Source organism: Coenobita brevimanus, chromosome 54 (genome assembly GCF_032717465.1).
Source record: "Coenobita brevimanus isolate Jiangsu-jjx chromosome 54, ASM3271746v2, whole genome shotgun sequence".
NCBI lineage: Eukaryota > Metazoa > Arthropoda > Malacostraca > Decapoda > Coenobitidae > Coenobita > Coenobita brevimanus.
In genome coordinates, this window is record NC_137007.1 from 36,830,065 (window position 1) to 36,844,192 (window position 14,128).

Here is a 14,128-nt window from a genome sequence, read left to right on the forward strand (position 1 = left end):
TTCATTGCTTCTACTACTTCCATCCTACTGATTTCTTCCTCTCTTCTCACATCCCTCTTTCTCCCAGCCATTCCCCAGTTACCACACAAAAATATTACCACAAAAATATTTCACACACCTTAAAAGTCTGTGATATGCACAGGCATAATGCTGCTTTATAAGACACAACTTTTGGTGAGAAATGCTATTAGTTCACGAATGGGCAGACAACAGTACACAGAATTCTCATTTCAGACTTCGAAACAACTTATTCATTAATCATATACAACTTTAAGTGATGAGAAGGTGATACTTTAACTTAATAATGAAAATAACAAGGTGAAACAACTTAAAAGTAGCACTGTCAGCAAAACAGTACAAGTTAATCTCTATTAACTGAAACAAATATCTGATAAAAATAATACTAGAGGACCATTTTTTTTTTTTTTTTTTTTTACTAACCCATTCAATCCAATGACATTTTATTTTATTCTGGCTGTCTTCAGACAACTTCACTTTGTGACGGACTTTTTATGCTGAAGGGGTTAGATGTTGCCTTCAATAACCCCTTCATTTCTAGGGTGTTCACCAAAACTGACTACAGTCTTAAATCACAAAAAAAAAAACTGGATTCTAGAGTTTAATATTATCGAAATATCTAATGGTATTCAATAGCAGGTGCTATGCAGATCATCTTTTTGTCCATAAGCAAATTATTCATGATTATATGGTCATGGTCAACACTAAAGAAACTGTTAAGAGATCCTCCCTTGCAGTAAATTATGCTGCTTTAAGTCCATTAATAACCAGGCCATTCATTACTGTACTTTACCGAGATATAATGATATTTGCAGCTGCTCCCGTACATACAAATTTCTGAGTTAGAAACTTTCAGAGATAAGAACTTTTTCTTTACATTTTTTTTAAATTTTAATCACAGCTACCAAAAACTGCATACAGTATGGTACTTGAGACTCAATGACAATGGTACTAATTATTACCAACAGTACAAGCAATCAGGAAAACAATGTTATTTCAGTATCAAATTTTGTAAACCATTAATTTGTACATACTTAACCCTGAACAATAATGATACTGTATTCTATTTAAGAACATTACGAGTTAGGAAGCAATTAAGTTGGCTAATAAGTAAGGGAGCAAATGTACTTGCAATCTGACTAGAACTGACTAGTGGTGTTGTAGTGGTACTTTGACAGTAATACTTAATCTGTTAAAGCTGGTTCATACATTTCACTGTCTAAAAATGAAGGAACATTAAAATACACAAACTTGCAAGTTCCAATGATGAACTAACTTACCAATTCATTTAGTAAAAGATATCTTTCTTTAATTTCATTTTGGTTAATGCCAGACTCTGTAATTCAACCTGGATGCCTTTAGTACCATAGAAGTTGACCTTGAAAGGCTAGTGAGGAAACCATGATTATGGTTCATGCTGAATAATTCATCCAGATAAGAGAGGATTCCCATCATCTAAGGGATTCTGTCTCTATTAACCTCCTGAATATGGGATCCATTACTCCGATTAATGCCAAATGATTTTATATGGTTAACAAGTGCCTCCATAATGAAACTGTTAATATGACTGGTGGCATACATTTAAGTCTTGCAACTATATATCACAGTTCAAGATATTTTCAGATTATCTGAAAAAACACTACACAGTATTCCTGCATTAAATTTTTTATTATTGTCAATAACTTGCAAAACTATGGTGCCAACCTGCACAGTATAAGCATCCTACTTCTAGTATCATTATATAGGTGAAATACATTATAACTACTAAGGCTGATATTCTCCATGTGCAGCAAAGACTGTTTAGATGCGAATGCTGGCACGAGATTTGTCAAGAATATCCTTTCTGATGCGAGGGTAGTCTGGATGTTTGACCAAAACTGCATGACAGACATCGATGGCATCAACAAATCTCCTTGCTTTCATGTAATTAAAAGCCAGCTTGTAGCCTGGTGGGGAATAATGAGAAAAAATATATATATATGGTTAGATACCAATCTATTTGTACAGTATCAACTGTAAGATCCAGTCCTTTATTGCCATAACAGTGGTACAAGGGCCTAGGTCTAGGCCACTTTTTCTAGCTTTATTACCCTAACAGCAGTACAAGAGCCTAAGTCTAGGCTGCTCAGTTTAGTTTTATCACCCTAACAGTCGTACATGGACCTTAGTCTAGGCTACTTAGTCTAGATCAGGTGAGAGTCATCACTTGTTTGTCCCTGAGTGGCATTATGTGAGCAACATATAACTCCAATTACCCCTCAGATGCATACTCTTGTAGGCCATATCCAGTTGGGGTGCCTTAACGCTCTGGACCACCAGGTGTCCATTTTGCTAACTGGTTCCCACCCAACACTGTAACTGGATTCCTGGGCTACAAGAAAACACTAGGGCTTGTCACACATTACAGATACACCTGAATGTCACACTGCATCAAGTAAGCAACCGGTGGGTACCCCTCATCAACTACCTACCTTTTAATGTCCTGTATAATTACCATAACTTCAGGAATTTATGGTAAGGCAAAAATAATACGGTGCAGGTACAGGATAAGAAGCATTAGGAGGAACACACTGAGGTGGTTTGGCCATATGGAGAGGATGGAGGGTGACAGACTGACGAGGAGGGTGTATGTGAGGTAGAGGGGGGGAGAGGGAGGGGGAGGCCGAGGATGAGATGGAGGGATGGAGTGGATTGGTATATGAGAGAGGGGGGGGTGAGTTGGCAGCAGGACAGTGAAATGGCGGCGGACAGGGTAACATGGAGACGATTTGTTTGTGGCCACCCTGTACAGGATTAAGGCGTCTGGCAATAGATAGACAGATAGGTACAGGAAGCCTTTGATTTACATATGGACTGTATGCACACATACATGCATACATGCACACTGACTTGCCTACTGTCTGTTTTTCACAACAAAGTTTGTTCCATGCAACTTAACAAAAGAAGAAGAGCAGTACAACATCATGTCATCCCATCCTCTAACCTGACTGACTATTGTGCACAGGATCCAAAATTCTTATCGAAAGTTAGCAGAGCGTGATACCTGCATTAATGGATATGAACCAGAGATCAAATGACAGGGTTCCCAGTGGAAGGCACCAATGCCACCATGACTTAAAAAAAAAAAAAATAAAGAAAAAAAAAGCTCGTAAGACGGTAAGTGAAGGTCATGTTGCTTGCATTTTTTGCATTTTTCTACATGGATGCAATGGTGCACACAATTTCCCCATATGTACTACTTCTAATAAACTTTTCTACCTTGAAGTTTTAAAACACCCTTTTGCTACTGCTTAACCCTGTCCTAATGAGACCTCCCCCTCCTCCAAATCACTTAGGTTGACGGCTGACTAACTATTCTGGGTCTCCCTGACTATACACATCTAATGCTAATGTGCTGAAGGAGTCAGGAAAGACTATCCACTGACATGATGGACTATTACTAGCCTTAGAACATTAACACTGCTAAACCTATACAGAGACTGTGAGATACTGCAGCGGATGTGGCTTAGGGACGAAGAGGTCTGTCGTGCTGATGAGTAGGGGGGAAGGTAGTAGGGAGACTCATGGATGTGGAACGGTTTGCACATGGCCTAGGAGAGAAAAAGCTCCCAGAGTTATCCACTGAGATGTCACTATTTGATCAAGACTAAATCCCTACAGCATCCCACGAATACCATTTAATCCCTAAAGACCGTAAATCTCCCAGCCCCCCTATCCCCAGAACTGCAAAAAGGGTCCAATTTTAACTTCCACCAAGGAAAAATGTTTCTTACAGGTTTCAGGAGATTGAATTTACACAGAAAATGTATATTTCACTCTAATGGTTACTGCAATATCGACTGTCAAAGAACCTTTTTTTTTTTTTTTTTAATGTCTGAGTCTGGGCATAGGTTTCACAGCTTGCTTCCAAGGCCCAGTAGTCCTCCTACATACCATACACCTCTACATGTCACCACTTCTGTGCTAACAACACCCATCATCCATATTGAATACATGTTAGGGCTGTCTCATACAGGACTGGTGTATTGGTATTAGCGTGGGTATTTTTACAACATCTCAGCGGGTCTTCTGGTAGGTCAGTAAAGTCTGATTTTATGAAATTCAAATCCTTAAACTGTTTCCTCTCCCAGCGGGGATATCATTTTCATATGTCGGTTACAGTACAATCGACCGTCAAAAAAATAAAAATAAATAAAAAGTCACTTCTTGCTTTAAGCAAGAATGGGACGTCCTTGAGAAATAAAGGGGAATAGAGATGTGGAGGGAGCATGAAGGGGCATCAGGATGGGGAGCAAGGGAGGGAATATGTCTGCCACACACACCCAATATAGTCTACTGTAGAGGGGGTATAGGGGTTAGTTTGGGTGGGAGGGGAAACAGAGGGCAGGATCCAAAGAAAGGTGGAGAGATGTCCAGAAGGGGGGTCCCCACACCCAGGGAGGGGGTCAGATCATACTTCTCACCACCTGATCTCTTAGCTTCCACTGGCTAGGTACCATTTACGTCATACAAGAGGCGGGGTTACAGCTCTCGAGCTTTTTGTAACCTCTATGATCATTGGCCATAGGACTTTATCGCACATTTTCTGTGGCTCATGATCGTCACCCATAGGATTTTAGGGGTTAGCGCTGATAGAGTAGTGTGCCATGACAATCGGAAATTGTTGATCTTATTATCACTGCCATATGATGATGGCTGCAAGCAACTTAGGGATGTGTCAATGGCCTAAGCTATCACATCAATATACTGACTAGAAGTCATCCATCCATCCATCATTCAATCTTAAGTTGCCCCATGAGGAGTGTTGGAGCCTGGGACTAGGCAAGTTGGTCCTGACATTTAAGATGAGAGTGACCAGCCTCACTCATCCCTGAGACGCATTACATGAGCAATAAACCCCAACCACCCCTTGGATATAAACCTACACAGGCTCAATCTGATTGGAGTGCCTTAATTACCCACTAAACCACTAGGCGCCATAATTTGGTTCTACCACCCACCGTAGTAAAAGGTTTCCTGATGTACAGGATCACTTGGTTTGTCACTCAGTATAATTCAGTGGTCTGATCTTAGTTGACAGGCTAATCATGGGACTTGAGTTATGGCCACTGTAGGGGTTTGTATTCATGTGGGTTAACAAGTCTAACATACAAGTACTCTGTCCATTATGGTCACCAAGGAAGTTGCACAATGCTTGGTGACATGAAGATGAGTGGATCAGGGGCAACTGGTTCCAGTGAGTTACTGTATGCAGCCTATATTCCTATATGCCTTAAACAATGGTGTCAATCTCCCTAAGTAAAGTCTTCTAAACAGAAAAATGGGTGGTCCATAGCTTAATCAAACCATATGAGAATGCTGTGGTCAATGAACCTTAGCAACAAAACAGTGCAAGAATGGTAAATGGTTCCTTGTGATGCCTTCTCGCCAGAATGATGATCTAATCCTCCTGAGCTAATGAGGACACAGCAGCATACCACTAGCAGCTGGTACTATGGGTCAACAACCCTTAGACAAATTAACAGTGTGCTGAAATCCTCAACTGTTCCATGTTGGGTTCTGCACTGACCTTTAGAGGACAGCTTACAGTGTTTGACCCTGAGTTGAATACAACTCCAAGATGACTAATATTCTTGACCAGGGAGCTGGCAGCCTCTCTGAGGAGGCAAGGACACTGAGTACTGTGCACTGCTGCAGCATATGAAGAGCCAGCACACATGACAAGAACAAAAACCAACATGGAAGGGAAATACATGGATATCTGGGTGAAGTCATGATAATGTGATGAAACATAATTCCAATTACAGTTATAATACACTTAATATCAGAAAACACATTAGTTTAGCTTGCATAAGTCCACTAAGAGCAGATGGGGAATACAGTAATCCCTCATTTATCTGGACATAATAGAGCCAAAGGAATGTCCAGGTAGTGGCAACATCCAGATAATGAACACTATTTCCCTACCATACCCAGACCCTACCTATACCAAGCCTCCAACTTATACCTAACCTATTTGTACAGTACCTATGCTTAATTTGGCAGTGTTTTCTGGTCATTCAGGCATATTTAGACATCAAAACACACAAAGAAATATCCAAAGTAATGCTAAACACCAAGAAAACCATGCAGAAAAAACACTGAAAAACAAAAAAACATCCTACCAATACACTACTGTATGTACAGTACCCCTCCTTCTTTTGGCAGTGTTTTCTGGTCATACTGCCATATTTTGACATCAAAACATATACAGGATTATCCAAAATAATTTTCAACATCAAGAAAACCATGAAAAAAAAAAACACTGAAAACCAAATTACAGTACACCCTACCTATACACTACGGTGTGAACAGTGCCCTTCCTAATTTTGGCACTGTTTTCTGGTCAGTCTGCCATATTTAGACATCAAAACACACATAGGAATATCCAAAGTAATGCTAACCACCAAGAAAACCATGCAGAAAAAACACTATCTATCCATCTATTGCCAGACGCCATAATCCCATACGGGGTGGCCATTTGACTTTGAGTTATTTGCTTTACAGGGAGGGGCACTAACCCTCCACCAACCCACTTGCTGACACGTAGGGAGCACATATGATCTGGTTATATGGTTACCACCCAACACTGTAAATGGTTTCTTGGCTTACAGGAAACCATTTGGCCTGTCTCTCAATGTAAAGCCACTTGTAAAGGAAAGAAAAGCAATAAGAAGTGACAGGAAAGATGGGAGAAATAGGAAGACAGGAGGGCAGGCACAGAAAAAGAATGATAAAGGCTATGGAAGAAGTAGGCAGCACTACATCAAGTGAGTGGATGATGGTCGCCACCACCTACCACTAAAACACTGAAAACCAAAAAAACACCCAAAATATCCACTACTGTATGTACAGTACCCCTACTAATTTTGGCAGTTTTCAGGTCAATCTGCCATATTTAGATATCAAAACACACACTGGAATATCTAAAGTAATCCTAAACACCAAGAAAGCCATTAAAAAAAAAAAAAAAAAAAAAAAAAAAAAGACGACGACGACCTATACACTACTGTATGTACAGTACCCCTCCTAAATTTGTTACTGTTTTCAGGTCAATCTGCCATATTTAGACATCAAAACATATATAGGAATATCCAAAGTAATGCTAAACATTAAGAAAAACAAGAAAAACAAACACTGAAAACCAAAAAACACACTACCTACATACAATGCTCTATGTACAGTACCCCTCCTACTTTTGGCACTGTTTTCCGGTCATTCTGCCATGCTAAGACATCAAAACACACAGAACATTATCCAAATTAATGCTAAACATCATGAAAACAATGCATAACCAACAAAAATCAACAAAATACTTGAAGACAGTTTGAAAAATCAGTTATCTGTGACAAGCGATTGCTCCCGGGGCTTAAAAAAAAAAAAAAAAAAAAAGCCATATATGCCACCGGAAATTGGTTATATTGGTATAAATGGTACCGGTATACCATAATCTTCACTGCTGTTTATGCTATAAGATAAGGTAATAAAAACACATAAAAACTGTTACGCAAAAGTACAGAAATGCAGTGAGAATAAAGTGTTCAGGAGTAAATCTACCTTACCATCCTACTGTAAAATTTTGCAAGCACCTTCCAAAGGTTAAGCATATGTCTAGATGCAGAATTTCGTAAGCTTTCTCATGGTTACTTCTGAATTTCGATACGACCAATAGCAGTCGAATAAATCAAAAAAAATTTGAAAACTCAAAAGTCAGTGTTATCACCATGGAGGAGGGTTGGGACTCAGGGAGAGGGGAGGGAGCCGGGAGGGTACGGAGGAGGGATGGGAGGGGGGAAGAAGCAAGGCTGTGGGCAGGATTCTCCCCCTTCTGTCAACAGGCAGACGGGCGCTTTTACCATACATTTACTTGTGGCGTGTGGTCTGTCAGACGCTGAGTGGCCATGCGGAAAAACACAACTCATGGTGACTGGGGGACTTTCAATGTTCGATGGAGAGGCAGACGGCCACTGTCACCGAACATGTACTCGTGGCTTGTGGTCTGTGTTTGATGGTGGTGGCAGTTGGGTAAGACTCAGCCCAGTGGCCACGGGACATTGAACATTCGGTGCGGATGCGTACAGACATTCTGACACCACTTACGGGTTACAGTCATATTACTCAGGTGCTGGAGGTTCAATGGGAGTGATCGGACAAGCACGCAGCTTTGACCATTCAGTACAAGAGCGGATGGACATTTTAGTTCTGGTTTTGGGTTATGGACTACTTCCCGCTCGCGGCTTGAGCCCAGTGGCCACAATACCAAATGCTTGAACACGTCAGCTGGCCGGCTGAAAGTTCTCGGGGACTTCTACATCCAGATAATAGCAAGTAAATTCTGATAATGGTTTAACAGAGCCAAGGTCCAGTGTTCAGATGATGAACACATCCGAATACTGAGAATCTAGATAAATGAGGGACTACTGTATTTGCTTCCAGCCAGTGATCAAATCAACCAGGCCTCCTAATGAAATGACAGAAGCATCTAGCTCACCCTTGCCATCATTTAAAATGCCTGGGTCGTGGTGTATGTGGCCTGCAAACTCTCTTTCTGAGGATGCATCATCAAAGAGTCAAGGAGGCAATCCTTTATTTCCCCTCACAGAGTAAAAAATCAGCTGTCTTTCTTTGGGGGGGGGGGGGACACACACCACAGTAAGAATACTGCAACAAAACATCAGTGTAAAGTGCAGACAAACACAATGTAAAATACATCACATATGATGAGTACCAGCTAACACTTTTTTTTTTTTTTTAACAAACTCAAACTGCCATCATCAGCTGGACCTCCTTTCCCACTCTAGGGCAAGGTGAGGAGTAGCAATGTCCAGACAGCCCAAATTTGCCCAATCCAATAAGCCATGCTTCCATTCACTCATTATTCAAGCCTCCGGCATCCTGGCTTTATCAGATCCGCCAAAAACATTCACTACGTTCTGTAGCTTCACATAAACGTATCCAATAGAGTCAATCTGGATGCTGTCACATTAAAAAGGGGTGCCAAATCCTTGATCATGCACTTCTCACAATATTCATCCAGCCAGATCGATCTCTTGTCAGTTCCCTGGCCTCACTGACTTCCAAACCTCTCTTCCTCACACACTCATCCACCATATCTCTCCAACTTCTCTTTGGCCTACCTCGCCTCCCCCCTCCTTCAAATTCGCTCAGATATACCTTTTCCACCACCCTATTGTTATCCATTCTCTCCACATGACCAAATCATCTCGGTACACTCTCTTCGATTCTAGTGTCCACCGACTTCCTCACTCCACATCTTTCACGAATCACATTATTTCATATCCTATCCACCCCCTGTACTTCACATACATTCCTCAGCAGTCCCATCTCTACTGCTCTTACTCTTGACTTTTCATTTTCATGCCACACCATAGTCTCACATCCATACGTTACAGTTGGCTCTAGGACTCCTTCATGTAAGCCTCATACAGCTGCAACACTCAAGCCTCTGTTTCTTATCATGGCCTTCATTGCACCTTGTGTCACTCTACTTTCCACTTCCTTTGGATATTTTCCTCTCTTTTCTTTCACTGTACCCAGGTATTTAAACTCTCTCACCAATTCTGGTCTCTCTTCATTCACTGTAACATCGAACTGGAAGCCACCTTCTCTCTCAATAACCATCACTTTACTCTTTTCTACATACATCAGCAAACCTCTGCACTAGTTTACCAAGTTCTTGTCCGGTATTTGCAAATTGTACTGCATCATCAGAATACAACAAATTTGAGATATTCCATCCATCTCCATTCATTACAAACACCATCCCCCTCTAGATTACTCGCGTTTTACTTCCCTCATCGCCCCATCCATATATATATATTAAACAACCATGGGGACATCACACAACCTTGTCGCACACCCACACTGATCATGAACCGTTCACTTAGATGTCCGTTAACCCTTACACATGCTTCACTACCATCATGAAAACTCATGATGGCACCTAGCAGCTTACCATCTACACCACATGTGTGCAAAACTCAAACTGATAATTGGCAAATATGTAATACATAAGATTTTTAATATGCAATCTACAAATATTTTTAAAATGCAGTCTACTAAAATTTTTAACATGCAATCTACTAATGGTGATGAAGACCAGGAAGCAGGTGACTGTGATATCATGAGCATTAAGCCTGACCTAGTTCATCACAAAAGAGAGAACTCTTTTAAAATACATCAGACTTTGTATGGAAAGTATAATAAGCATATGGACAAAAAATGCCCTGAATCAAAACTACCTGAAGCAAAGACTACACGTACTTGGAAGATAAGTTAAAGTAGCTACATATTATTTGGGAAAAGTGCTAAAGAACACTAGCATACTGTAAACATGGAATTATTAACTCTCCTCTGGTACACCTACAGTTTTGAGTACAACTTAGGTACACCTAGGTCTGTAACACCTAGCTTTAAAAAAATGAATTCCTGAATATCCTACAATGCATTAGGTCTTACCGGCTACAAATTTAAGCAAATAAGTTATGATTCATTTAATTCTACATATTAAAAAAATAAAAAATAAAAATGCCAAACCAAAATAAGTTAATTTTGGCAGTTGCCATACACAAAAACAAAGTACACTATGAATCTAGCACTTGTGTCACAACTTTAGGGATGGAGATCCTTCATTATGGGCATCGTGGATCCCAAACAGCATAAAAACAACCTGCAAACTCAGAGTGAAAAATTCTCCCCCCTCCTCAGGTACACCTGGGTACTCTGGGTGACATAATGCAAAAACATAGAGAGACATGAAAGTAACCACCCTACAGGTACACCCTGCATGGGCACAAAAAGTTAGGAAGCTGTTGAGAAGGACAGGGATCCCAGGCTTCTATATGTTACTGAATTGTAGTATCAAAAAAAAATTGCCCGGGTCTGTCAGACAAAGGTGTACCAGAGGAGGGTTAAATGTAACTGTCCAGTTACTGTAATTATGTTCCTTTATAAAAATCCATTAAGGAATACAAGTCTGGCGGCAAGGATATAGCCATCAACTAAGTCGAAGAGGGCTGACTTAACCTTATATCATGGCAACTATTAGCTAACCAAGCAATAACCTCACACTGGCTAAGCTAGCTATGCCACATTACTGTGGCCTAGATCAAACAACTTTATTTACTGACCTATCATAGGATTGGTGTTGCCACTGAACTTCCAAGCCTGCTCATAATTGTGTGCTGCATCGCGGTAACTCTGCTCCTTCTCCATAATAAAGCCCATGTATTCATAAGCCTTCATACATGATCGATTGTGCTGGAGTACTCGCTGTAATAAAGCAAATACAATTTTTAAATCACATGGAAAAAGTGAAAGTCCAAAAGTAATTGAGTAACTTGAGGAAAAAGATGCATACCCTATGACTGGGAACAGTAAGGGATGGACAAATGTTCTATCTATTGCCAAAGACCTCAATCCACTAACGGGTGGCCACAACCATATCGCCTACACATCGCCCTGTCCAATGCCACTTCACTGCCTTGCTCCCAGCTTGTATCCCCGTCTCTCACATACCTCACCCACTCCATCCCTTCACCTCATCCTCAGCCTCCCTCTGCCTCTCCCCCCCTCCACCTCACTCACATACACTCTCTTCGTCAGTCTTTCACCCTCCATCCTCTCCACATGGCCAAACCACCTCAGTGTGTTCCTCATAACACTTCCTATCACATCCACATCCACACCACAATGCTCCTTTATATCCTCATTCGTCAGCCTGTCTCTCCATGTGACTCCACAGGCTCCTCTTAAATAACTCATTTCCACTGCTCTCACTCTTGACTTGTGTCCTTCCAACAACGTCCAAGCTTCACTTCCATACGTTAGAGTTGGTATCACAATACTGTCATGTAGTAACTTTTTCACTTCCATGCTCACTTCCCTGTTTCTTATCACTGCTTTCAAAGAACCAGCAACCTCTCTTCCCTGCTGTACCCTTTCAAGCACTTCACCCTCCAAACCTCCATCCTTACTCATCACACTACCCAAGTACTTAAACGTACTCACATTTTCCAATTCCTCACCATCCAACCTCGCTGTACATTCACTGACTTCACCTCTCTCAAAGACCATCACTTTACTCTTCCCTACATTCACCTTTAGATTCTGTTTCTTACACACTCTCCCAAACTCATCCACCAAGCCTTGCAGCTCCCCTTCGTCTTCACTCAACAACACAGTATCATCTGCAAACAACAGTACAGGGAGTTTCCAAACACTATCCTCTCTCACCAGGGCCACTCCAACATCCACTACCCTACCTTGTACCTCTTTTATTACCCCATCCATGAACAGATTGAACAACCATGGAGACATGACACATCCCCGTTTCAACCCAACCTCCAAAGAGAAAAATTCACTTAGTTCACCATCCACACGCACTGCAGCCTTAGCACCATCATACATACTCTTCACAGCATTCAACAACTTTCCATCTAAAGGCACAGCAGACAGCAGAGTGCCTGGTGGCAAGGCAAAGTGATTTCTGCTGCAGGGGATATGGAGAATAATATATGCTTGTCACTTATCTGTGTGCACAGCAGAATTTACATATTGTTCATACCTTTAACAATTCAGTGGCCATGTCATATTTGCCAGTTTGTACATATATGTCAGCCAGTAGAAGCCAGCAACGCTCTAAGTACTCTGCATCCTCAAAGTTCCAAACAGCTTTGGCAAGACGTTTCAGCTGGTTTCTTGCACGAGGCGTCTGTAAAGCAAGTACTGATGTGTATTATGATATTAAGAACACAACAGTATCATACTGCTATATGTGGCAAAAATATGTAAATAAAAATATCATTATCGGTCATACCAATATTTGTATGGTACATAAAAAGTACTGGATAAGGTAGGGTCTACAAAGAAAGTACAGAGTGAAAAAAAGGTGAGAAAACTACCATCCACATACCCAGTGAAATGAGTTACACAGTCATTCACATATCTGACAAGGTGTCATATTTCTAGATCCACCTCACAAGCATAAGCATCTACAGTACACATACAGTATTTATATAATGGCATATGCTCCACAGGCAGGCTTGGATGAGATAGAGAAGGATGGATTTTGGGATGACTAAATACATGTAGTACGTGGTGTAGGGCATGACGAGATTGTTGTTTTGGGAGGGGACTTAAATGGTCATGTAGGTGAAGCAGTTCAAGGATTTGAAGGAATACTCGGGGGATGTGCATATGGTATAAAAAATGAGGAAGGAGAAAGGATTTTCGAATTTAGAGAGGCGATGAACATGATTATGTGCAACACACATTTTAGGAAGAGTAGGTTGATTACATGTGAGCCTGGGGAAAACAGCAGCTAGTAGGATTATTTCCTGGGTCAGGAGGGCTGACAGGAGATTTATGAGGGATGTTAAAGTTACAGGCAGCAAGGAGTGTGTGCAGCAACACAAGTTATTGATAAATGATATGGTGCTTAAGAAGCCGGTGATGAAAAAGACCTATGCACCTAGGTGAAAAATAAGGAAGCTGAAAAACCATGAAGTAAGGGATGCCTTCTACTGCTAGATGAGCTGAATGGTGGCTGAACAGGGAGATGTTGACAGAAGTGTTAATGAGCAGTACACAGCCTTCAAGAGCAACCTCTTGAGAGTTACTGATTCTGTATGTGGATGGACAAGAGGCCCACCAACACATAAAGTAACTTGGTGGTGGGATGAAGGTGGAGAAGCTGCAGTTAAGGAGAAAAGAGAGCTTTTCCAGGAATAGAAAAAGGGTGGTAACAAAAAGGAATACTTTGCTGCCAAGCGTAGGGCTAGAAAAGGGGTTTAGAGGGTGAAGTCTGAGTCATAGAGGATTTTACTTGATAACCTAAATCGTGTGGAAAGGAAGAATATGATACTTAAAGTGGCAAATCAGATGAAGAGGGAGAATAGGGATACCACAGGCGAGCAGTGTGGGGAAAATGATGAAGGAAGGGTAGTGGTGAACAGTGGGGATATTAAAGATGCACGGAGACAGCATTACAACGGGTTGTTGCATTACGAGTCTGACTGGGACACGAAAGGTTTAGAGTCAGCAGATCCAG

At 41.1% G+C, this 14,128-nt stretch overlaps 1 protein-coding gene across 1 annotated transcript in view; it reads right to left on the reverse strand.

Moving 5' to 3' along the window:
• Window positions 1-314: 314 nt before the first annotated feature.
• The window catches only part of LOC145400961 (tetratricopeptide repeat protein 21B-like), a 60,556-nt gene continuing 46,742 nt past the window's right edge, over window positions 315-14,128 (reverse strand). Inside the window, exons 24-26 of the mRNA XM_080273326.1 lie at window positions 12,644-12,790; window positions 11,208-11,349; window positions 315-1,964 (exon numbers count right to left, since the gene is read on the reverse strand). Coding sequence (XP_080129452.1) covers window positions 1,819-1,964; window positions 11,208-11,349; window positions 12,644-12,790 — 435 coding nt within the window. The 3' untranslated portion in view covers window positions 315-1,818. The remainder of the gene's footprint in view (window positions 1,965-11,207; window positions 11,350-12,643; window positions 12,791-14,128) is intronic.